We start from the raw sequence: 25,164 nt of genomic DNA on the forward strand, positions 1-25,164 counted from the left end.
TAAACTTATAAAAACCAGCCGCACAAATGTGTGAAGTTTGTCAGTGTGTGAAAAGAAACGCAAAAAGTCAAATTGCACTTGGGATAACTGGCACGTCCCAAACACCAAAATACACAAAAAAAACTGCGCAAATTTAATGCAAGAACAATCTGCAGTTAGCTTTTTTTCGCCAATTCCATCTAGCTTCCCACAATGATGTTGTTGATTGGAATATGAATAAGCTTCACGAAGAATCCAATAAATCCCATAATAGCGAAACCAATGGCCGTTGCAACGGCGATTTTCTGGAATTCTTTTCGGTCTGGTTTCGTGCAACGTTTCACCAAACGAATGGAATCCTTGGCAAATTGCTTTCCTGGTTCAATCCATGCAGTAATTTGATCCATTTTGTTGTTGTAGTAAGTCAAAGTCCTTCCTCAAAATTTCACGTCTGCTCTTCACGCCGGTCGAATGCTTCTGAGATGTTTACGTCACAATCAAACGCTTCCAACGATTGTCCACGTCACCCGGTGATGTCACAGACGGAGAAAGCGACTGCGTTGTATTCACACGGGTTCATGAAAATAATATAATTTCCAGCGCCAGTTCAAGATACATTCTACATTTTCCAAGCTTTTACATTTCACTTCAAGTGTTTTAGACATAACCTACTAACAACAGAAATTCAATTTGACATTGTTAGCTTCAAATAAACAACGATAATTTTGCTTAAAATATGAGTTTGTGTATTGTGTGGAAAAATCTTGGGACACCTTCTAATCGAGGTATCATTACGCGATTGTTTTACGAGCGTTCGTTGGCGTCACAACAACTGACAGTAATCGTTATAAATCGTAAACTCAAATCACGGACACCCCGCCATTCAGCCTGTAATAAGGTTTATCTGAAAAAAAAATTGCAACAAAACTCAAAGCAATTCTACGTTTTAAGCGTATCTTAAAACGCAAACCCAACATGGTTCAGAAACATTATGACATTATTACAACAACCTATCAACTCTTTGCAAGTTTGTGACATGAGATTATTGATTTGCATTTTGTATATTAGTTTATGCGAATTGTGAACTTTACCTGAATATTATTTATTCTCTCATGCGAACACGTTTTTTTGTTCCGATGACTCAAACGATATATGCACGGCGGTGCTTTATAAATAACGTTGTTGTTTTGTAGCTTTGGGTGTTTGTGTAATTGTGTTTGTAAATATAGTTTGTATTTCTAATAAATGCTTTTGTTTGTAGCAAAAACTAAATGTTATCAAACTTACCTTGTCAAACTGAGACGAAAGGACTGTGTTTTCGTGCGGGTCGTGCGTATGAAGCAGGCTTAAAGGGTATTGCTTGCACGTGCAAACGTACGTAATTAGTCCCTAACTTTTGTGCGCTTGAAAGCCGCAAAAGCGTAGAACATAGCGTCAAAATCTCAGTATCATATACATTTTGATTTTAGAGATATTGCGATTGTTGACCGGTATCACTCTCCTAGTCCCACGTTACGCATTTGACTCGAAAAGTAAAGTGATACATGTTTTTGTTTGTACAGGTGTAAGTAAATAGACATTTGCTTATTATCGGTTGTTAATCATCTATATTATTCAATATGCCAAAAGTAATATCTAGAAGTGTGGTGTGCACGGACAGTCAAGACCAAGAAGTTTATGGTGAAAAACCTTTACACACATATTACTGTCTCTGTGGGCAGATGGTTTTAATATTGGACTGTGTACTGGAGCGATTGCCACTGCGCAAACGAGACAAAGCTAGAGTAATTGACAAAAGCAAACATGCACACAAAGTCAGCAATGTGGAATCCAGTGAATCCATCTACTTGCGCTGGCAGGATGGAATCGAGCAGCAATTTCGAGAGAAATGTAGTAGATGTGAGCTCCCTGTGTACTATCGCCATGTTGAAGGTTCCACCAACGTGCGGTTCATTTTCAAAGGTGCATTGGTGGCTGAAAGCGAAAGCTCATACAAGACAAACATTTACAAGCAAATGGACAAACCAAAGGCGGTAAAACTTGTAAAACACACCAAGAATATGGGCAAGTTCAGTTCCGTTACTGTGTCAACAATGGATGAGGACGAAGATGCCTTAGAAGCTCGAGAAATTGCAGATAGTTACGCTGCCAATGCCAAGGTCATTGAAAAGCAGTTGGAACGAAAAGGAATGATTGGCAAAAGACAAACTTTGCAAACTGTTGATGATATTAAGGCGAAGAAAATGAAGGGAACACTTATTGATAACTGAATGATTTTAAATTTCCAGCCAGGAATTGTTTACTTGTCAGTCGCAAAGAAGCCTTAAATGTTGGTAGTTCATAATCGAAATGCAGCAGGAACGTGAAGGGTTTTAGCAGAGCTGGTACTATTGAAAACGGACTATTTTGTTTTATACCATAATAGGCAACAAAGATAATCAATATGATTGATGGTGTTTTGTTACGTCAGGTTGTGTTTCAAGATGCTCTTTGTTGAAATCCTATGGTCATTGTATGAAATGATGAAAAGAATTACATATGACCAAAGCATATCTGATTCAAATTATAATAGATATACACAAAACACTTGAAATTTATTTTTATGTTTGTAACATACCTAGACATGGAATACCGCATTGCCATACCTAATCAATTGGAAAATGTCTATTGAGGGATGTTTGTTGTACAAAAAAAGTGAAAAAAAAATCCGATTGAATCTCTGGCATACAAACAGAATATTTCTGACAATAAATGTATTTTTATCACTGTGCTTTTACTTTGTTCTAATTTTTTTTCACATTTTTACAGAAAATATTACACAATGGGCAAAGAAATGGAAAGGCCATTAATTCAAAATGTGCAGTATGTAAATCCTATTTCAGTTCGTCAAAACATTGCAACAGCGGAATACTGCCGGACGTCTGTATCAGCTTTAAGTGGAGTTACAGCGGGAATCCTCGGGCTTACAGGACTGTATGGATTCGCTTTCTACCTCATATGTGCTCTGTCACTTTTCCTTGGACTTGTACTGAAAGCTGGAGGCCGAAAATCTTCATCAAAGCAATACTTCATGGCGCGAAGACAATTGTTGCTAAATGGACAAATGGGAGCGCTGTTTACATACATTCTGTTTTGGACTTTTTTGTATGGAATGGTCCATGTTTATTAGGTCAAATGCGAGTTCAGATTTTCATGTGCAATTCAAAATAAGCCAAAAATGTTACATTTATGTTTTCAACATGCAGTTTGTGATTGAAATACTACTGATTGCAACCAGCCAAGTGTAGAAATGCGCAAAAGTATGTTACAATGATGTACCCATGTATTAAAGGATTTGCCGCTAAAACTTTGCAGAATGTCAACTTTCTGTTATTTGGGGACCTAAAAATTAAAAGTTGTAAAATTTCTTGTTTTTAAAGACTATGTCTGCAAATAAAGAGCAAGATCACTTCATGATTTTGTTTTATTTATCGACAAACATATTTAAGATTACTAAAAACACAGTACAAGATACAGAAAACTTTCTCTAAATCTAAACACAAATTAACAACCACTAAAATGTAAAGGCACAGCAAAAATAGTATTAAAAGGATAATTGAAAAAAATGGCACAAACACTGAAAAGTTATGAAAAAATCTCAAAACATAATTGTCATCGCAAGGAACAATATTTAGTGAATTGCTTCTTAGGTGAAATAATGCACAGTGGTTGCAGAACTTGAGCATAAAAGGACGTGATTTTAATAACAAACAAGTTTTCAATTTGTAAAACCAACCAAAACAAAAATTTGGTACAAGGCGTTTTAACAGTTTAATGTACAATTTGGTATTCGGAAAATACACAATCTTAGGCCACACTACTCACATAGAATTGTCTGTGATTGCAAAAAATAGGACAAGTGTACTGATCGATGCAGAATGAAAAAGGACATGCTTTGTTTTCAAACATTTTAGCAATCATTCCTGCCTTAACTACAAATAAGTACATCAGTGTTAGTTGCTGACTCGATTTCTTTAAACAATATAAAGGAACATATTTATACATACATATACATAACATGTTTTTATATGCTGGTACAAGGTAACTGAAAATGAAAACCTAATCAGTGTCAGTAATTTCCCATGCAACACTTGGAGGAGTGGGGTTTTCAGCCAGTCCTGGGGGTCCAAATGGGTCCACGCCAATTGGTGAAGAGTCTTGAAGTCTTGGTGTAACTTTAATCTCCGTCCCTTCAGGTCCTTTATTTTTGCGAACTTGGGCCCAGTTTGCTTTCATTCTCATATTGCTCTGTTTGGCTAGAAGATATGAAATATACAAAAGATCCACTTCGTGCATTTTAAAACGTTTTTAATCAATCATTCTTGATAAACTAGTTTTTAATTTAGTGGAACAAATTCAAGAACAAAATATTTTTCTCTTAAATTTACAATACCTACAATTCTTATTTGAAAGTAATTGAGATAAAAAACATTTCATTTATCAAACAACTTACGACGCCCTTTAAGTGTTTCTCCAGACGTCACACACAGCAAACAATCTCTCTCTATAACATCAAAAGAAGTTATTCTCATTCCTTCCTCATTGTAAAGTGACCGAGCATCTTTTGCCATTCCAAGTCGAACAGTGGCATCAGCTAATATTTCACCAATTGTTTCACCCCAAACATATGCAGCCTTGCGTACAGAATCCCCTTTCTGGTAAACCATTACTCGTTTCTGCAAATATAGTTTTTTTAAAGCCACATGGTATCTGCAAATAATATGTATTCAGTGGTGGAATTTAGCCGGTTCACACCAGTTCTTTAGAACCATCTCACAAATTTCATGAGATCAGCGAACCCATTAGCATTACTGGTTACTGTCAATGGACTTATCATAACAGAACCGACTGAAAAGATCCCCCGTCACTTCACCAAGGGATCAAGTGAACTAAGCTGTTCAACCAACGCTTGCACAGAGTTTTTTTTTTTATTCATTTTTTATTTCTATTGTACTGTTTTTTTCATGTTCTTTATCATTTTATTTTTTGTCATTCATATCTAAGTTATTCAATAGAATAGTCAATTTTCTTTCAAATTAGATACTTGGATAACTTAATATTAGTCCAAAGTGTACTAATAGCATGAATATGTACTTTGTGTGTGTGCTCTTTCTTCCGGCGCCTGAAACTATACGGCAGGGTTTCTTTTCCTGTCGAACCCCACCCTCTTTCTCTAACACGGGTGGTTAGTTGATAGGCCCCCTCGACTGGTGCCACCAACGTTCCACCCCCAGTCGGGTTTACCCACAATGTGCCAACCTCACTTTCTTGTGAGCCCCAGACACTTAACGCTTTGTAATGACGGTGTAGCTGCAGCGCGTTTTGGCTCTCATCCATAACGTTTTAACGTTGCGCAGCTATTTCCGGCTTGGTGATTGTTTTAGTGCAATTGTGTCGCTATGTTGTCTTTCACCAAGCGAAATAAACTCAACTTAACTCATTTAGAAATGATTGTTTAAAGATTTTAGTCTTCTCTAGGTCAACTTTCTTCCAGCAAACTTTTTTTACCTTAATTGGTTGCCTGTAAAGCTCTCTGTTAAAGTTGATTCCTTTCGTCTTGGGGAATGGGGGAGGAGGTCTTTGCTCTGATAACTTTTCCTCTAATTTATGAACTTGCTCCAACTTTCCAGCCTATAATTTTAAAAGATGATAAACTTAATGTGTTTGTAGCAATGTATGTTAACTCTCGTCACCAGCTGCACTGATGAGTCTTATAGGTCGAAACAGTGTGCACTGTCTGCAGCTCATCATATTTTGGCTTGATGTATTTACATTAAACGAAAAAATGTTGATTATATTTTTAAGTTTTTTATTTTTATTTTAGCAGCAAATTAGACACTTATCTTTAGTAATTTTATCTTTACTCTAAAGTTCCACAGATAGTTGATTTTTTGACACAGTAGTTGTGGCATAAAATATGCAAAAACACAAAGATAGGTTTTTGTTGTACCTCTGTTTTTGTGGTCTCCTGCCAGCCTCCCTCTATCAGAATGGGATACTCCGGACTTCTGGTTGGTTTCAGTTCTCTGGGATTCATTTCTTTAAATCTTCTGCCTTTAAAAAAATTAAGTTCATTTATTTAAGTTGAGCAGATCTTGATTGCTTTTAAGAAGACATCACAACACATTCATACCTTGCATATGCCTAAGCACATGTTTTTCAGTGTCAAGGACAAGATTATCAGCATTCCGTTTTATTTGACCTATCAAACTGTCTTCCATCATGCGTTCAGCAACAATAGGTGGAATAAAGTTTTCACCACATGATACCCAAACTTCAATCGGATATCGCAGAATGACAGAAAGCGGAATTTCCAGAGAACTCCTGATTAAAAATTAAATCACACAACTACCCACTTTTGGAACATTTTGTACGGATCTGTTCATAAGTTTAATAGTGAAAATAATGGCCCAAATAGACAGAAAAAGTGCCATGCTTCATTTTTCAAACGTTTCGGCAATTACTAATGCCATCAGTGATATGAAGGCCACAACAGTTACACCCGTTTATATACACTTAAGTCACATGAAGGAATGATAAAAAGGTGTGAAATAAGCGTCATTTAAAAAACGATAGATAAAAATGTACCCACTTTTGCACAATATTGTGGCAGAAAATATGTAAAGTTTGTTGTTGAATACAAACAGTCAACAATCTTATTGCATTTTTTGATTTTCTCTTTTTAAATTGTTTATTTTTAGGATAATTTAATTCTTACTTTTGGTCTGACTCCTTTTGTTTTTTGCCACTGGGTGGCCTCAACTTCTTTGCAACTTCCGAGAGTTTTACTTCATTGCTGGTGTGATCTGGTGTCCCCTCCGTTGAATGATTAGCTACAAAGCAAAAAATGTGTTCGACTTTTCTCTGCAACAGCACTGTTTCAATTTATGGTTACAGACATACTGGTGTTACAAAGTATAAAAACACAGCACATGGACTAAATGTCACCATAACAGCATGATATAAGAAGTAGCATTTATGATCACTGGTGTTGTAAGTAATGGACTTGGCATTGCTCTTATCATCGACAAGTGTACATAAATTGTGTGGAGAAAACTAACTTTCATCTCCTTGCTGAAGGTTTGGAGAGTTAAAATTTCCTTCTGGTTCCTCTCTTTCAAATGCTTGATTTCCATTTTCAAATGTCCTCCAATCTGACTCCTCCTACAAGAACACAAAAGGCAAAAAAATAATTAAACATAACTTGCAAGATAAAAAAAAACTTAGATGCATTTGGACAAAAAACTGTATACAGATTAGGTAAAAATCTTGATTTATAAGTTGTTTGTTTCAAGCCTGACATTGTCTAGAAAATGGTTGATCAGTGCCAATCAGGTTAACAATAACTACAATATGTTTACACAACAGTGGAGTGCAACACAGTGTAAGAAATGGTCATTATATATGTCCACTGAACAGCGACACAGTTTGTTGTACGAATGTGCAGTTGGTTACTGTGGTAGAAAAAAATCTACATTATAACCTGTTGTGCCCTGAAGAAGTTAGCAGTGGCCCACTCTATCAACTGATCCATGTGTAGAATATGCATTCCATCACTTGTGTATAACCTTCGTGCTGCTGCTCCGAGTGATAAACGCTGGGTGCATTGCTCCAATATCTACAATTAAAAAACCCATCGCAATGGTTAAAATAAGTGTAATTAGAGCCAATTTTATAGGTAAGTTATCTGACCCGAGTCTTAGTTTGGGCAGTATTTAAACTTCAGCAAATTTGGGATAATGATCCACTGTTTTCGTTACTCTTACAATATTTTCAATTTTTGCTTATTTAATCACATATCAACGATCGTCGATGACCATGCTGCCTGTTGTAGGGCCCGATACTGTTCAGTTCAAACACTCACAGTTAGCAGTTTTAGAACTGTTTCAAGAAGTTTAAAAATGCTTGTTTTGCGACAGATTTTACTTATATTGTCCAATTAAAGTTGATGTAATTTATGGGTGATTGACATTCGATTAAATTTTTAGCTGTCACCCAAAATATAAGTCAATTACCATAATTTTACCAAAAATTACTACCAAAAATTACCATAAGCTTTTTGATTAAAATTGATTTCATAAACTCATAACTTACTCCAGAAACGCTTGTACCAATTACAAGCTCCCCTTGTCTCAGTCGTCCTTCGCCATTACGACGAGCCAAAACTCTACATGCTTGAGTCGGCACACTCGTGCGAATTTCACGATTTAATAAACGTAAACTTGTTTCCTGGTGAAGTTTTTCGAGCTGCAAACTCCAATGATTTAAAGTTGTGTCTGCTTCAAAAGTCGAAAGGTCAACTTTTCCGTTTAGAAAAGCAAAGCTCCCTCTTTGTTTCAAACCTAAAAACAAAGTTTTGTATAGCATTAAAATAAAAAATAGTGATTATTTTACACTAGACCAGTGATTCCAAAACTTTTTTGATGTAACCCTCTAAAATAAACTTTGAAAAAAATATATTTGTGGTTTTAGTGACCCATGGATATACATGATAACTATTTTTTTAACTTTTTTATGTGGCTATGTTTTTGCAACAGTGTGTAGCCTTGGGGAAATAAAAAATGAAACAAAGGAAAGAAGTAGATGCTTCACTATAAAAACAGGCACCCTATTTTTGAGCATCACTGCATTAGACTACACTTAAAATTAACCCCATTTAACCCCACTCTAGATTATGTACAAAGACTTTAAGCCAGTGGTTCCCAACCGGGAGGAATTTTATGAGTTCAGGGGAGGAATTTCATAAAAACTGCAAAACAAATTACATTGGAAATGTTACAGAATATTTTTGTATATACATTATTATGTATTATTATAATTTGGACCCGGTTCACATTTGGTAGAGGATACTGAATGGACATACCTAATTATAAGGTATTTCAAATTGCTATAATTTTTTATGTTATATTTGTTTTTCTTCTTATGGGGAGGAATGAATAACTCGAAAATGGGCGAAGGGAGGAATGTAACAAAAAAGGTTGGGAACCACTGCTTTAAGCACTGTTCAAATGCACAATTTCATGCACTATTTACCCCATTTTCTTGGCATTCCCATTGCACAAGCAAAACTCCATTTATCAGGTGCCTTGTTCACTTGATAAATTCCCCGTAAAACTTTGGCACACGATGAACAAACAACCACAGGATCAGAAGGAGAAATCCCAGGCACATCAATAATGAAACCCTCTTGACATAAAACCTCCGGGCCTGACACAGCATGAGTGCAGATCGATACCTGATAAAAAATAAGGTTAAGACTTTATTGAAATAATGAGTTTTATAATGAAAAAAACATTAAGGCAATAAATGATAAGTAAGCTGCATAAAGTGTCTGTTGCTCCCAACAAACTGGAGTGCCTGCAGATGCCTACACTATACTGCCTATGTAGTGTCACCAGCTGCACTGATGGGACCTTATAGGTCAGGGATGGCGAACCTTTTAGTTGAATGGGTCAAACATGATATCAAAATTCGAAAAGAAAACGAAGTGGGTTACATATTTTATTGTATGTCAATGTCAATGCTAAGATGCTTGTTGTTGCATCTTTTCTGCAAGTCTTGTAATCCCAGGTAGTTTTCAGCTTAAAACACGCAGCAGTCATATCTGAGCTGAGACGTTTCCTAACACTTGCTTTTATGGAATTCAGGTGTGAAAACAAGGATTCGCATAAATATATTGATAGAACTGCGTCAACAAAGTTACAACAAATCGTTTCAAGTTGTACGTTTAAATAAACATATCTGTTGCCTCACAATTGACTCAACAATTTTTAAGACAATAGGCAATGTGGTAGAGGTTGTGTTAACTGTTGTGTTGCTTTTTAATCTTGGAAATCTGGTAAACCTACCTATAGTAATCAGAATAAAATTTTAAAACTACAAGTGGGTCACTGGAATTCACGTGGTGGGTCACTTTGTCAGTGGTTCGCCATCCCTGTTATAGGTCAAAACAGTTTGCAGCTTTATTTAATATGGAACTTTATTTCAACTAAATGATAAATGTATAGAGCATGGAATAAAGAAGAAGACATCATATCAAAAAATACAATGTAGGTGCATTAGAACTAAGTCATGTTTTCAGGATTTGTAAAGTTTCAAGGAATAATTCTCACTCACATGATTAGCAGCTGTAATCTCTTTGTCACTAGTTTGTGACTTGAATGCGTGAATAAAATATGTAACTGGATCCCAAAACCACTTCTGGTGAGCACGGCCGTAAGTATGTTGTCTGATAAAACATAATGTTATTCCAAGCAATGTTTACTAAGTACATAAACTTGGTTCATGAAAATGTAAAGTTTAGTCAATTTAGTAATTTTATGAAAACAATCTTCCTTTGAAATATTACCCATAGACAGTTATGTAAGGTACGCAAAATTTGGATTAAATTTTAAATTGCTGAAAATATACAAAAAGTTTTTAAACTGAATTTGTTATCGACAATAATAATTTGTTTATTTTTTAGACTTTTATTAGTTGTACAATGCCTTAAGATAGCATTTTTGCAAGTATGTAAAATTAATAGTAGTGTTATGGATTGATAGGTTGCCTGAAATGTACCTCTTGTGTTGAATTGTGATCGCTGAGTCCTCAAAATTGACAAGTTCATCACTTCCTGGTTTGTAAGGAGGCAAAGAAATTCCCAGCACAAGTTTGTGATTACATTTCAAACAGATAAATCCGTCTTCAAGTAACTCCCACTGTTGGACTAAAAACACAAAGCAAGCATTTCTTAAAATTTAATTCCGTAATTATGTCAAATGTCATTGAATATGCTGCACTAAATCCCAACGACATGAGCAACCAAAACGCTAAACTATTAAAACATTGTATTGCATTTTGTTTGCACTGTAAAGTAACAATCATACTACTATATGATAATAATGTGATCAGAGGAAATAGCTGTGTAATCTTAATGGTTGTAATACATCAAAAGCAAAAGTCAAGGGAAAGGTAAAAATGTGACAACTGCACTTCAAAAAGGGCCTGAAAATGTTGGAATCTTAGCACAACTGTGTTGGACAAAACGGGTGGATACCAGTCAATTTAAAATAGACTGGTTGACAGTACTTAGTGATTTTATCATTCACATTTTATTGTAAGGATTTGCTATAAAAGCCATAAATTTAAGGCTTCCATGTTTACAATGAGTTAAAATTTTTATTCTACCTGGGTCGTCAAGAGATTTCTTGCACAATTGAACTTCCACATTGGAGCCAATATTATCAAGATCCAACCCTGTTACTCCAACCACAAGATCAGAGTTGGATGCTGGTGAAATAAATCCATCTTTGAAAATAAACCTCTGACTTGTGCTTCCAACTTGTTTTGATTTTTTCCCTCTTCCCTCTGACTTTGAACTGAAAATACAATGTTGATTGAAGTTTAATTTGTAATGCTAATACATTGAACCAAAATTACAGTCTTGGACTTATGCAAAAAAGAGATAAAAATAAATTCACCGATTTTATCTATTTATGCATAGATACCAATTAAGCAATGGTTAGTTAGGCTTATTTGCAGATGATCTGTTAAGCTTAATGCTTAATTGTTTTGGCAAATGCTGATGTTTTGGCAAATGCACCCATTTATATCCACTTGAGTCATGTAAAAAAATGATAAAAAAGATGCAAAACAAGCGTCGCATAAAAACAGTAGATGAAAAGGTGCACATGTTTATTTTGCAAACCCACTTATGAATGCATTAGTTTTTTGCAGACAACATTAATATTTTGGCTACCTTCTTGCACTTGTAATTTGATCAATTTCTTCGGTTGGTAATTGTTCAGCTGATTCAGATACTGAGCTTTGTTGCCATGGATACTTCTTTGCGTGCATTTTTTTGTCGCTGTTTAAATGCGACTGTGCATGAGCACTTCTGTTGCAAGAAAACAAACATATAATTTAAATAATGAGCAGGTTTGTGACATTAAAAAGTAAGATGTTACTTTGTTTGTAAAAAATTGAAAGTCTTTTCAAAAATCAGTTTAGGAAGTTATGTTTGAAAAAACGAAACAAAAAAATCTTTACATGAAAAGTATTTTAGTTGTGGTATGCTTTTACCTAAAACCTTAAAAAAAGTTTTTGGGTAAAAAAATCAATATTTTAAGTCATTTCAAATCAGTTTGGGAATGTTGGTTTTGAAAACTAAAACAAGAAAACCTTAAAATGAAATGTGAAACGTTTTTACCTTAAACCTTCAGCTATAGGGTAAGTGTCGACAGCCGAGTTTTCTGGAGAGTTTCGTCCTGGATTGTCGACGCTTTGCTGCATACCACCTTGAAACAAAAAAAAATTCCCTTAAGATGCTTTTATAAACATGGATAAAAATTGGAATCTGCAAGTAAATGAAAGAGCACAGAAAAAATACCTTGCACTAGCTCTTTTCGTTCCTTATTTATCATCGAACAATTCCTTAGTGTAAGTTTTGACCCCAAGACAGCTCCATTTCTGAGATCCAACACCATATCTATAGAAAGGGAATTTTTATTAACTTTTCATTGAGAATCCAATTCATTTTCAGACATACAACAAAATTATTATCTATGCAATTATCAAACTTTGCAACAGTGGCAGAAAACGTGATTGTTAAAATGGTATTTGGCTTACAAAATTACCCAGTCAAACTAACTATTTGGTACTACTAAATTATCCAGGAAAAAATGAATCCTAAAATCATTAGCTTTACCTTGTGGATTTCTTAGAACACAGTAAGCTTTGATCATTGATACATCATTGCTGAGTTTTGAAAGTAATTGTCGTCTTTGCTGCTCAGACTTTGTCATTCTGGGGTCAACCCAAGATTCTCCCGTGGATACATATACCACTTGGTGGCGCTTGAGACCCCTTAATGACCTGAGTTCCTTTCCTTTTTCATCAAACAACCGTCTGCCATTAAAAAGGGGTATTTAAGTGGTAAAAGAAAATTGTTACGAAATACAAGTGACAATCTCAATGGTATTTTTGTTGTTTGTTTTATTTTTATCCTCTTTGGATGGGCAATGACTGAATGTACTATGTCCTCCATTGAGCTGTCATCTTCATTGCAAGTCTGTGGGACTTTTTATTGTACGTTTTGACTTTTTATTGTACTTTTTGACTTTTTATTGTACTTTTTTTTAATTACCTAAAGGGGTGTGCAACCATTGTCATTGTGGGGCCAAATAAATTTGCCAAGATTAAATCGTGGGCTGCACCTTTATATAACACAAGGTGATTTTACTTATATGTTGAACTACAAGTAAAATGATTCTAGCCACAAAATGCCAGGTAGCAGAAAAATAGCACCGGGCCCATTAATCTGCTCAAAAACACATAATAATTGGACTGGTTTGCCATTACATTTGAAATCCAAGCGTCTCTGCGGGCTGTACAACCTTTAGTCAACAAACTGCATTTGGCCTGCAGGCCGCAGGTTGCGCACCCCAGAGTTAAACCATCAGGTCCCACTGGGAGAACACAATACTGCCCAAGTTCATTGCTCAGGGAAACACAAGTGGCTGAGATAGTACTAGAACTCACAAATATGTGAACACCTGGCAGTTGCACCAACCATTCTGTCATTTTTTTTAGCAATAACAAACAAAGAAGTTATAATTTCGAAGTTACCTGGCAGCAAACCTAAGATCCAACAAGGAGGTTGCCTTTTCCAAAAACATGTTCAACTCAAGTTCTTCAAGTTGTCTTTTTTCCTTAAACAACATCATGATAATGTACAAGTGTTGTCCAAAGTTATGTTTTTGTCTCGATGTTGATATATATTTTTCAGTTGTAAAAATTACCTGCTCTTTTTGTGCTGGATCCGTCTTCGATTTTGGTCGTCTGAATTTGAGAAGTTTTGGTTTTTGGTCTTTCTGCATGTTGCTAAAATCTGGTGCAACAAGATACACAAACCTAAAAGAAAGTTTCCATTACGGTTTGCACACAAAATACCAAAACTTAATTTACATAATTAGCAACACAAACCTATTTTTGTTCTTTTCCCCATTTTGACAAACTTTCAACCTTAAAACCTCGTCCTCTGAATTTTTTCGCTCTTTCCGATTAGGTGGAGATACATTGGAGAGAAGCACCCCCTCCAGTGGCCAATCATAATCCTTGTTCCAATTTCCATCGGGGAGAACAGGCCACGAGTAAGCATCTTTCTTCCACTTGGGATTTGCAACCTTTACAGAGTTAAATAATTCTAGCTAAAACGGGTTGGAACAAGTTGTTCAGTTGAGTTTATTGCGCTGTGTGAAAGACAAAATACCATTCTAGTTACATAAATGGAAAAATAAATAAAAAACAAAAATCTATGTAAAAGAGTTGGAAAAAATGTAAAATTGTTATTAATTATAATGTGCCGATCAATAAGGTTAAAACAAAATAAGTAACCACAAATGGTTGAAAACTAAGGGGTCCTAATGTATTTTCTCCACTTCGTGCATCAGTCATTTTGTCAGAGGGCTATAGTACTGTATACTACTAGCTTATGCAAATCATCCTACAACCAACCAAAATGAACAAAATGCATGTTCCTCTGTTGTACATTGCCCTACCTTTGTCACTACTTAGCTGACATCGACTTAGTTAGCAATAGGAAATACACAGACAGATTTAGGTGTGCTGAATATGTCATGTAACTGGAATCGTCTGTTGAGCATCTGTGGACCAGGACAATTTCTGTATTAGTACATAAGCCCTACCTTTGTATGTTTCCATTGACTTGGTGTTATCAGGCTTTCCTGCTTAATAGCCCAGCGTTGACATTTCGATTTGCTGTCTTTGTAAGGTAACCTGTCAGCCACAATCAGTGAAACTGGCATGTCTTCATTCTGAAAATGTGATTAGTGTTATTAAACTAATATAGAGTTACACACAGAATGAGACAAGATTCACAGTGTACTCTCTGTTGCCTCCTGTGGCATTCTGGGCTGGTGTGAGACTAAATCCGGATTGGGAGTCAGGTTGTTCTGCAACAAAAACATAGTTTATTGATTTTGTAAAAATAAGAAATAACTTATTGAGTGGGTAATGCAGAAATTGAGCACTAGTCAAGTTAAATCACTGCACAAACATGCAGATGCAAATAATATGGGACAAAAAACAAACTAAAAGAGTTGCAATTGGATCAGAAAAATACACAAATTATGCGGTGTAATTTAAATATGCAGGAACACTTGGATCGCTTAGTACAGTGGTCTGCGGCCCAGTACCGGTCCGCTAGGAGTTTGTTACCGGGTCATATACTTTTTCAGGTTAGATGGTATAAAACTTTTGCCCATTTATCCCGGGGATGATAACTAATTTAAGCGTTTTTATTGCTAAATATTTATAGTTTTTTTTTAAGACCGGTCCGCGATAAAATTTTAGCTAAACAGTCCGCAGTGCAAAAAAGGTTGCCAACAGCTGGCTTAGTACATTATTACTAGGGCTTAGTAATAATGGGCACCTTAAATAACTTCTTACACCATTTTGTCATTTTTTGCAGTTTTTTATTGCTTGGTGCACCTTAATATCACTTGGTGGACCTTTACATCAGTTGGTATAACAGTGCACCAAGCAATTTAAGTGTTTCTGTATGTTTTAGATGCATTTTAATTTTAGCAATCAATTTTACGCATTTGTTTGGCTATGCATCTTACTTCGCTATATTTGGCGCACAAAACCATATTAACCCTTTAACTGCTGAATTATTTTTCTTAAAATTCTGCGTTTGGACATGGTTACACTTAATAAGGTTTCTAGAAAAATCGGTAGAAGATAGACGGTAACTTTCTCTGGGAAAGTTGTTGTGTATGAAATTTTCTAAAAGTTCCCAAAAAAATTTGTTTGATGACGTCATCATTTAGAAAGTGACGTCATTTTGTTTGTATTTTTTTAGGAAAAACAGCATTCAAAAACGTTTTTCAACATAAATATCAGTTTCAAGTTGTTTAGCAGGTCGTTTAAAAAAAAACCTAGGTGCAATTATTTTGATGACGTCATTAATTAGCGTGTGACGTCATAAATGTGAATTTTGGTTTGTAGTATTATGTTGCTGTACATTAAAAAAATATTTTTCTGGTCTTGAAATTTGTGTAACAACATTTCTATTTGCCAATTTTACAGTTTGGAGACTAATTATAGTGGTAATCAGTTAATTAAACCCATATTGTAGTCAAAAGTCGTTTGGTAAAGTACAGTGTTTATTAGATAACATTGAACACAAAAAGTAGGATGAACAACACAAATTCAAAGAATGTAATGGCAGAGAACAATAACATGATTTTTAGAGTCCTTTGCATTGTTTTTTTACTATATTTCTTGTTCATTGAATTAGTGAAATTTCCCATCTTTTGCCACAGGTAAATGCACTTCAAGAGCCTGTTACAACTGAAATGCAGGCCATCAGACATGGACTTTTGAGATTACTAGTGCTATTACAGCAGTAATTTTCTAATAAACTAGTGATGTCATTACCTACAGCAAAGCTAAATTGATTTATAAACCTATATCTGCAAGCAATAACCGACAAATATACTGTTCCCCACTACATAGTTTCTTGCCATTTTCAGTACAGCACATGTCAAACTGTACACAAAGATCGCCGCAATGTACCAGCAAAGCCCTCAAATAGCCTTCAAGTAACTGTACAGTAACCACCCAAGCGTAAAAAACAAAAAAAATGAAGTTAGAAAACGAAAGTTCAAAAAAATCACTTTTTTGTGTTTTTTCATTTTGTCCTTGGTGTAATTAATTTTTTTCAAATACAAACATATTATTTTTTGACGTAAATAGAAGCCATTGTACATAAGCTTTCAAACGCACTCCAGTTGGGAAAAAATTCGCTGCGTTTTGATTTCTATCGCGATTTACAACTGACCATGTCTTCGGGCCCATTTATGGGCCCGCCGCAGTTAAAGGGTTAAATCCAAATAAAAACCAAATATTCCTCATTACCAAATATCTCAAACTCTTTGCAAGAATCAAGGTTTGTGCGGGATTTAAAAGTCACTGTTACCTTTTTGGTTCACATGATCCTGAATGTCAGCAATCTGATTGGCATCAAGATGTGTTAAAACTTGTTCAGATTGTGTTAAAGTGTGAATGTGACCTGAAGCTGTAAAACTCCATTTCTGAGAAGGGTCACCTTGATACCTAAAACATTAGTAGGAATGTATCTTACATGTACAGAAAAAATGTTTTTTAACAAATCATTTTAATAGGTTTACAACCAGTAATTCTTTTCTTATTATTGAAATCTCCTTGCAAGTAAAATGACCGCAGCGATTCAGGGTCATTAAAATCAGATCAAGAAAATTCAGTGTGAAAAAACACTAAATCTGTCGCTATAGTTTATTTTTTTTATCAAAACAAATGCATTTCGCTATAAAAAGCATCATCAGTGTCCAAAAACAAGCGGGATAAAAGCAAAAAATACAAAAAATTATATAGCGACAGATTTAGTAGTTTTTCATACTGAATTTTCTAGGTTTACAACCATTCGCAATTTTCAAACTTAGATTTTATCATTTTTAGCCTCTTAGCATTTTTCTATTTTTTTCTGGGATTCTTACTTTTTCAGTATCGTTACAGCAAAACCTTCCACAATGTCTCCATTTTTAAATTTTACTGTGATTGGTCGACTGTTGTCCAATGAGAGAGCAAGGCCAGGAAATGCCCGTGAGTAAATCTGACCATTTTGGTTGATCAGCCAAGTCTACAAAAAATAGTTTTGTTTTCAAACAGAAACATACCAATAGGCAGAGACTTAAGTATAACAAATGCCTTATAAGATGAAAACTAATGACAAACAAACCAGTAAAAAAACATCACAAAAAGCAAAACTATAATTTTTAATCTTATGTACAAATTCAAACCTGTGCATCTTTTGGCCAAAGATCTCTTTTTGACATTTTTTGTTGAATTAGAAGTTTCGGTTTTAAAACTAGTGGCTTATCAGTTTTTTTGGCAACAACATAATGGTCATTGACAGAATATTCTTGAAATGAAAGTAATTTCTGAAACGAAACAGAATAATATGTGTCATGTTTTTATCTACTTGACAGACAACTGTAGATTTTCACCTCAATTTCACTTTTTTTAACTGAATTCATCTCATCCAAAGGAGTAAAATCATAAAATCTTGGAAAACCTTCAGTTACTTCCCACTGTGATGCTCTAAACAAAAACAAAAAACTCCCATTTAAAACAACATAATTACTTTCTAGACAAATTGATGTATAGTTTAAACCAGGGCTTTTTTCGTCTACCGATGGGGCGATGGTGAAAATTTTGGAAGTTGGGGGGCGATTTTAACATTACTCATTGTATAAATATGTACAAAAACTGAGAGACTCAGCTAACTTCAACTTGCAAGCAGATATAATTCGTCTTGCAAACAAACACCAGGGACAAAGGACACATCAGCTTAAACATGCTAATATTTGAATACATTGTGTTTACTTGGGATTGTTTGTACTTTTTGTGATCTCGAAACCAAGGTCGGGCATTTAATTAGCCACACTTTATTGAGGCTATGTATGGAGACGGGCCATACTTACGGTAACGAGCATCATTTAGGATTCACCTCTACCGAGTAATGCCCTATTGTTTTCAACAAAAGAAAGCGATTGTTTGCGCATAATCACAATATTGTTTTGTCTATGATGTAACAAATCGTTCTCAGATGCAGTAAAAGAATTGCATGAAATGGACCTTGCGTGTTATAGTAGCAATAAATTAGGTTTTAACTGTTGATTGACGCTTTCGTATTGCTAGGTGAATCTAACCGCCCACATCTGCTCAAAAGGCAGAACTTTTATACAAATCACAATCTCATAGGGGGGGTCGATTAAGCCAAAATGGTTGAAGACCCCTGGTTTAAACAAATTCTTAAAAAAACATAAAATATCGCAGCAATCAAGCACCTTTCAGCCCCTTTAGGAAGATCATTCCCAATGTCTAACATTTCCTTGTATGCTTTTTGTGTTTCACCATTATCGGTTGCCACTGTAACTGCACCCACTTTTTCCAAGCTCAGAGTTAAAGCTGGTGTGAACAGGGGTTTAAATTCTTCACCATAGGAAAGCCAAACCTGCAACAGATATAGGCATTAGAAATATGTGTAAAATCTCCAATCCAAATCCGGTTAATTGAATAATCAATTTGCCAATCTTTTTGTGCTCAGGCCAACAAAGACCATGTAATGGAAATTTCGCAGAAGTACTTGGCACAGCAAGGGACTGTTATCAAATTATGCTTCTTGAATCAATTTGTATACAATACCACAAACCCTGAATGAATGTTGTTTTAATATCCATTCCATTGTTCTTATTCAATACTTAATGGACACATGTTATGTTGTTCCTGTGTTAGTGTGTTTAAAATTGATGTATTTTGTTGTGCTTGGTCTGCACCTATCTACCATACTCAACTTTACACCAATGTTGCACACCTTTTTATCTATTGCTTTAAGCAACTCTTGTTTCAAACCATTTTATCAATCTTTTATATGACACAAGTGGTTATAAACGGGTGTAACTGATGTGGCCCTTATATCACTGATGATGGCATGAGCATTTGCCAAAAAAATTTAATAATCAATCATGTCATTTTTTACATCTATTTGGCCAGTATTTTCGTCATTAAGCTTATGCAAGTAAATAGTATGCGATTAACCAGTATTATGCTAGTCCAATAGCACAACAAAATCAACACATAACAGCACAAACAACTTGTACTAACACAAACTTTTTACCTTGTCTTCATTTTGGATGGAGAGAACATCTTTAATTTCGTTTCCATTTTCATCAAATAATCTTTTGACAATCACACTTCTTGCAGGTCCGCTCGGATCAAGTGGTTTGTGCCAAGCAGTCAAAGCTTCCAAAAACTGAAAAAAAACACATTCACTTTCTTGTTTGACATAGCATATGACAACACGGGATTGTTGCTGCCAATAATTGTGAGTTCTGTCGGAACTCACACAAACAAAACAATTAAATTGTAATAATTTCAACCAGTTTGGGTTGAAAAGGATTTTTTCATACAAATTTGTGATTTTTTTCATGAAATTTTTCCTGTCAAATAGGCATGTGTAACAATATTCACAGAGATCAAATGAAGTTATGTTAATGTATATATACTGTATATACATAAATGGAATGTATAATAATACACATGTTGAAGCACAAAAGACCAGGCATACACCATAACATCAATCTTCACATGTCATCAAGTTTGTGTTGCTGAAGAAGCAGGTGTTCTATTAAAGTCAGTTTCACAAGTATGTAGGGAGTGTTGGTTGAATTGTTTTAAATTTCGAACAATTGCCATTTGAAGAGTTGATTTTAATTTAAAGAGACCCTCTTTAAACTTAAGAAACACTTGAATAACACAATAGTGCTCCATCACAATTGTGTTAAGAAACTGTGCAGTTGAAAAGGCCAGGTCTTTGCTTATGGTGGTAAACTTGTTTGTTACTTTGCAAAATGTGCCTGCTGTCGCATTAGGTGTCAAAACAATAAAAAATGATACTGAATAAACTTTTTTTAGTAGCAAGTGTTTTTGCATTACACTAAAGTTTGATTTTGGCTGCCGCTATAGTAATGATTTGCGTTTGGTACAAACATTTTAATTGTTGAAAATCCATACTCTATTTCTATACAACACAACCTGCGTTGTCTGAAAAACATGTGTTTTGTATGTTACAAAAGAACTTAAATTCTATAAATGAGTTTCTGTTCATATACCAAACATTTTTTTTCAGCAATGATTAGGGTGTATGCTTTTAGGATGGATGCAGTAAATCACTGATTAAAACCAGTAAATCAAGTCTTTGACTGCATGTTTCTTCTCAACATAAGGCGATTTATTTTATGTCAACAATTGCTGAGTCATCTTACCCTGGCTTTCACAAGTGCTCTGTCATCATCTGAACCTTGTGACCCTCGCTGGATGTCACGCATATTTACATGAACTTCCTGATATCGATCATCGACACCGTTTTCATAAATTCTAAACTTTAATCCATGGTTGCCAACAAGACGATCATCTGATTCTAGTGACATAAATTTAATCACAAATATTCATTTAACTATAATTAAAGTACAGCAAACCCCAGTTAAACTGGATTTAGTTAATCCAGATCTTCGCCTAATTCAGACAAAACTTGAGGTAAAAATGATTTGTAACGTGGTAAGACTTTAACTAATCGACATCGGTTAATCCAGATCTTCGCCTAATTCAGACAAAACTTGAGGTAAAAATGATTTGTAACGTGGTAAGACTTTAACTAATCGACATCGGTTAATCCAGATCTTCGCCCAATCCTTGAGGCACAAATAAATTGTAATGTGGTCAGGCTTTAACTAAACGGTTAATCCTGATCTTTGCCTTATCTGGACAATGTTTTGGGTCAAAACAGGTCCGGATTAAACAAGGTTTACTGTATGCTAAAAATAGTGGCCTACTAACCAGTGTACAGCAAAGTAACCATGTCATTATAGGAGAAAATTGAAGAAACAAATTTAAATTAAGTGCTATTAGAAAGTCTTACCAATTTTCTTGATATGTTTCATCACAAATTCATGTCCTTCTGTTTCTTGCATTTCGATCGAATCTTCAAGGAACTTAATCTTTTCTTTGTAAGTTTTCAACAAATTTTTAAAATCTTGTATGTCTTCACATACCTACATTTAACAAAATTAAGTTGATAACCAAGTAGTGTCAAAATTTAATGCAGACAATTCAGGTTATTTTGTATCCAATTTGGCAAGCATTTTTTACCAAGAAATAATGGGATTAGACCCTTGCAATAAAACGGCACAGGCCACTAACTGGTATGCAATAAACCAGAGTTGCATGTACAAATATTTTTTGGATTTTGTCTAAAATCACCTTTTCCCAGGTAATATATAATTGTTCTTCATCTAAATTTTTAACTGCTGCATTTGAAACATCTTTCCCCTTGCCATCTTGTAATAATTCCAGGTCACTCCTAAAAGAAACAAAAAACTCTTAAATCAATATCACACAACTTCTTTTCCAATTTTGGTTTTAAATACTATATCGCAAAAAATTAATGTACTTCCATTAAACCTGTTTTATATGTCATACACAGTAACCAACCTGCATTGCTTTGCACTTTGCAGCATGCTTTGTATGTTGGATCTAATGTCTTCCATATATGCCTTTGCACCTATTGGACTAAATCCCTCACTTTTTGAAACCCACAATGGGCCATAAACAACAGAAGCTGTTTTGAAAAACATGTGGTCCACCTTCTCAACTGGCAAAAACTTTGGGTTTTGTTTCGATTTCTCATCATCTGAATATTTTCCTTTTGTTTTTTCTTTTGATGTATCACCATCCATGGATACAATTTTGTTTCCTTTCCAATCATAAACAGCTCTTGCTGATGTAGGAAGCCTCAATCGCAGTGTACAATCATCAAGAAACTATTAACAAATTTATGATTTAAACCTAGCTTAAAAACATAAATATTTAGCGGTACAGATGATTTACATAAAAGTTTTGTAATTGTTGAAAACACACAAAATAAGGACTCAAGTCAAAAACAAGGAAATTTCCTAAAAAATAAGGACATTACATTATATTTGTAAGACATTGCCCTTCAAAATAAGGACAAATCTTAGAAATAAGGATGATATGGCAACCCTGGTTTTAATTTAACCATGAACCATTTCATGCACAACCATTTCTACATGAGGCAAATTATTTACCCTTGAATATCCATATTGGGGGTTGAACACTACTTCATGACTTTCCTTTCCATCTCCATTGAGAAACACAATTATTCTCTGAGTATGTTTTCCAACCAGTTCACGAAGCCGTTTTAATCCCGGGGGCTTTGGCTTTTGTCGAGGATTTTTGCATGATCTCATAACAGTGGTTGATTCACTTTGTAGCTGATTGTCTATTAAGAATAAACAAACATGAATACAGCGTAAGCAAATTACCTTGATGTCTATAATCCATTTTGCAAAAAAAAACTTTAAAAAAAAGATTAGCTAAGAACATACATGTATTAAAATAACCAGCTCTAAAAACGTTGATGGAGACCAGAAATCTCAGCAAAATGATACGTAAATCATAGTGTGGCAGACCTTTAGAAAGCACTACACCAAATCAAGCCTAAGTATTTCTATGACAGGCTTGCTTTGACACGATGCCTTATTAAGGCCAAGTATGCTAACACTTTTTAATAAACCTTTAAAAGTATCAAAAAATTAAACGACTATATACTTAAAAAAGCCATTTTAAAAATGATGTCGGACAGTGGTATGTAATATTACATTTTAAAGCCTTCGGCAGATCTTTAAATGATTCCCCTTTTGACACAAACACATCTGCATCTTTTGGAATATCGCGTGGTCGAAAAACTTCACTTCCATCTATGAGAAAAACTCTCCGAGCAGCCTGATTAAACTCCAGTTTCAGTGTGGCTGCTTCCAAAAGCTAAACAAAATAGATGAAGAGAAGAAGTTATTCCAATTCATAACCTTGTTACTGCATAGTACATTATTCGAGGCATTTGGCAGCAAAAAGAAAAAGTTACAGTATAACATGGTAACCTGTTTGATGCTGGATGCTGTCAGTCTCACTGGATTTTCAAACAATCCATTTTTATAAGCATTGCATGTTACGGTGTAAGGCTGTCGTTGGTACAGAGGTAACGATAAATCATGGCTGGGAGACAAGGGCGGGTCTTCATCAAATTTCCTAAAAAGGTTTTAGCATAATTACTATCCATTATGTTCTACGCACAAACACTTTTTGTTTCTTGTTCAAAGTCTTTAGGTACAAACGAATCTGGCTAATCGAACATTGCATTTAATTGCATAGGGATCATAAATCTCAGTTGTAGCAGTTTTTTTAAGAAAAATGTCTGGTTAATTGCATGAAAAAGTTTAGTAAATAGTAATTAACAAGTACCTGGAAAGAATTTGAGCAGATTTTGTTCTTGCTTTCTTGGAAGTTATTCTCTTTTCTTTGGCACCATCATGCTAGATTAACAATATCTACAATTATACATTGCAAATAGGTACAATACATATAAGCTGTTGCTGCCAGGCATAATATCAACTTTATAAAGCTCTTCTGGCAATTGTATTTTTGCACCGAAGTTTTGATGTTGTATGAAGGCAACCTGTATAAGACGTTGCAACGTCGGTGCAAAAAAATAGCCACAAGAGCTCTATAAGGCAGTTAAACTAGTGTTTAAATAGCAACTTTTTCCATGTTACCATCTTGCATACGATATGCCAATTATTTCAAAAACAAGAGTTTATTATACATTGTATGTAATAAATCAAAAAGTAAGAATGTAACTGTAATATCTTTTTCAGAACCACTGTCGCTGTCAAATGAAGAAGAATATTCATTTTCATCATTTTCCTGTGAATGTTTTTGTGCTGAAAATTCTGTTGGAAGTGAAACATTTAAACTGTTTATTCTCCTTCTACTGCTCGGTTTCGCTGACATTGGTCTTTGTCTTTGTGTCTAAAGAAATAACATTTTCATCAAAATATATTTTAAAACACAAAATTTAGTATCAATTCATTTAGGCTTATTTATCAGTGCCATTAAGTTATATAAAACTCTTTACCTTTTTGTTAAATGTAGACATATTTTCAGGGGCCACATTTTGTTGGTATGGGCTATTTGGTTTTCTGTAAACAAAAAAATAAAGGAAATACTTCACAAAGTCACAGCAAATATGACAAAAAACATCAAGATTAAAACTGAATTTGCAAAAATCAGCTGAAAGCAAACGGCAAGAGCAAAAAACACTTTACTTTTTTGATGTCTTCTTTTTCTTTTCGTCAATTTCTAATTTTCTTTTGTAGAGTTCAACAATAATATCTTCCAAAGTGTCTCTTTCCGTCGACAGTGATAACTTTCGATCAGATAAGGAAGACTTTTCAGCCATTCTGTCCAGAAAATAGCATCAACAACAATAAACAACAAACAAGTTGTGCTAATTTTCAAAATATCCAGCGTATAAAATTTCCATAACGACCCAAGTGTTTACGATCAATAGGGAAAGACCCTAAAGTGCGATAAGATAAAAGCAATAAAATTTACAACTTTTTTAAACATGTTTAAAATCCCTTTTTGCAAATAATAACAAAACCAAGCAACCAAAATTGTATTCTG

General features: G+C 34.6%; 2 protein-coding genes across 2 annotated transcripts; one reads left to right on the forward strand and one right to left on the reverse strand.

Annotated features, from left to right (window-relative positions):
• The first annotated feature begins 1,516 nt into the window (after positions 1–1,516).
• Positions 1,517–2,791, forward strand: LOC145215530 (STING ER exit protein-like). Its single transcript, XM_080084232.1, has one exon. The coding sequence runs from the start codon at positions 1,599–1,601 to the stop codon at positions 2,247–2,249; it is 651 nt and encodes a 216-aa protein (XP_079940358.1). The 5' UTR covers positions 1,517–1,598; the 3' UTR covers positions 2,250–2,791.
• Positions 2,792–3,427: 636 nt separating this feature from the next.
• Positions 3,428–25,032, reverse strand: LOC145215510 (doublecortin domain-containing protein 1-like). The gene is made up of 39 exons (XM_080084210.1): positions 24,804–25,032; positions 24,614–24,677; positions 24,337–24,507; positions 23,941–24,011; positions 23,580–23,727; positions 23,301–23,463; positions 22,728–22,921; positions 22,114–22,442; positions 21,883–21,982; positions 21,542–21,674; positions 20,889–21,043; positions 19,742–19,876; positions 18,912–19,078; positions 18,069–18,162; positions 17,862–18,002; positions 17,559–17,701; positions 17,003–17,139; positions 14,899–14,972; positions 14,706–14,834; positions 13,984–14,183; positions 13,800–13,911; positions 13,627–13,709; positions 12,707–12,906; positions 12,389–12,487; positions 12,209–12,296; positions 11,759–11,896; positions 11,188–11,378; positions 10,579–10,726; positions 10,135–10,246; positions 9,052–9,253; positions 8,113–8,360; positions 7,502–7,636; positions 7,080–7,182; positions 6,737–6,851; positions 6,152–6,342; positions 5,969–6,072; positions 5,527–5,649; positions 4,472–4,694; positions 3,428–4,274 (listed from the first exon to the last, which is right to left on the reverse strand). Exons 1-39 carry the CDS (start codon positions 24,935–24,937, stop codon positions 4,078–4,080), a joined length of 5,694 nt encoding a protein of 1,897 aa, XP_079940336.1. The 5' UTR covers positions 24,938–25,032; the 3' UTR covers positions 3,428–4,077.
• Positions 25,033–25,164: the final 132 nt, after the last annotated feature.

Source organism: Phallusia mammillata, chromosome 1, assembly GCF_965637545.1.
Source record: "Phallusia mammillata chromosome 1, kaPhaMamm4.hap1.1, whole genome shotgun sequence".
In the NCBI taxonomy this organism is placed as follows: Eukaryota; Metazoa; Chordata; class Ascidiacea; order Phlebobranchia; family Ascidiidae; genus Phallusia; species Phallusia mammillata.

Excerpts from the sequence above, each read along its gene's own strand:
- LOC145215530 (XM_080084232.1), top strand. The coding sequence starts at position 1,599 with ATGCCAAAAGTAATATCTAGAAGTGTGGTGTGCACGGACAGTCAAGAC.
- LOC145215510 (XM_080084210.1), bottom strand. The coding sequence starts at position 24,937 with ATGGCTGAAAAGTCTTCCTTATCTGATCGAAAGTTATCACTGTCGACG. Across the intron at positions 12,907-13,626 it reads GATCTTAGGTTTGCTGCCAG|ACGGTTGTTTGATGAAAAAG; the intron begins GTAACTTCGAAA and ends TTTTAATGGCAG. Across the intron at positions 11,897-12,208 it reads CCTATAGCTGAAGGTTTAAG|AAGTGCTCATGCACAGTCGC; the intron begins GTAAAAACGTTT and ends TTCTTGCAACAG.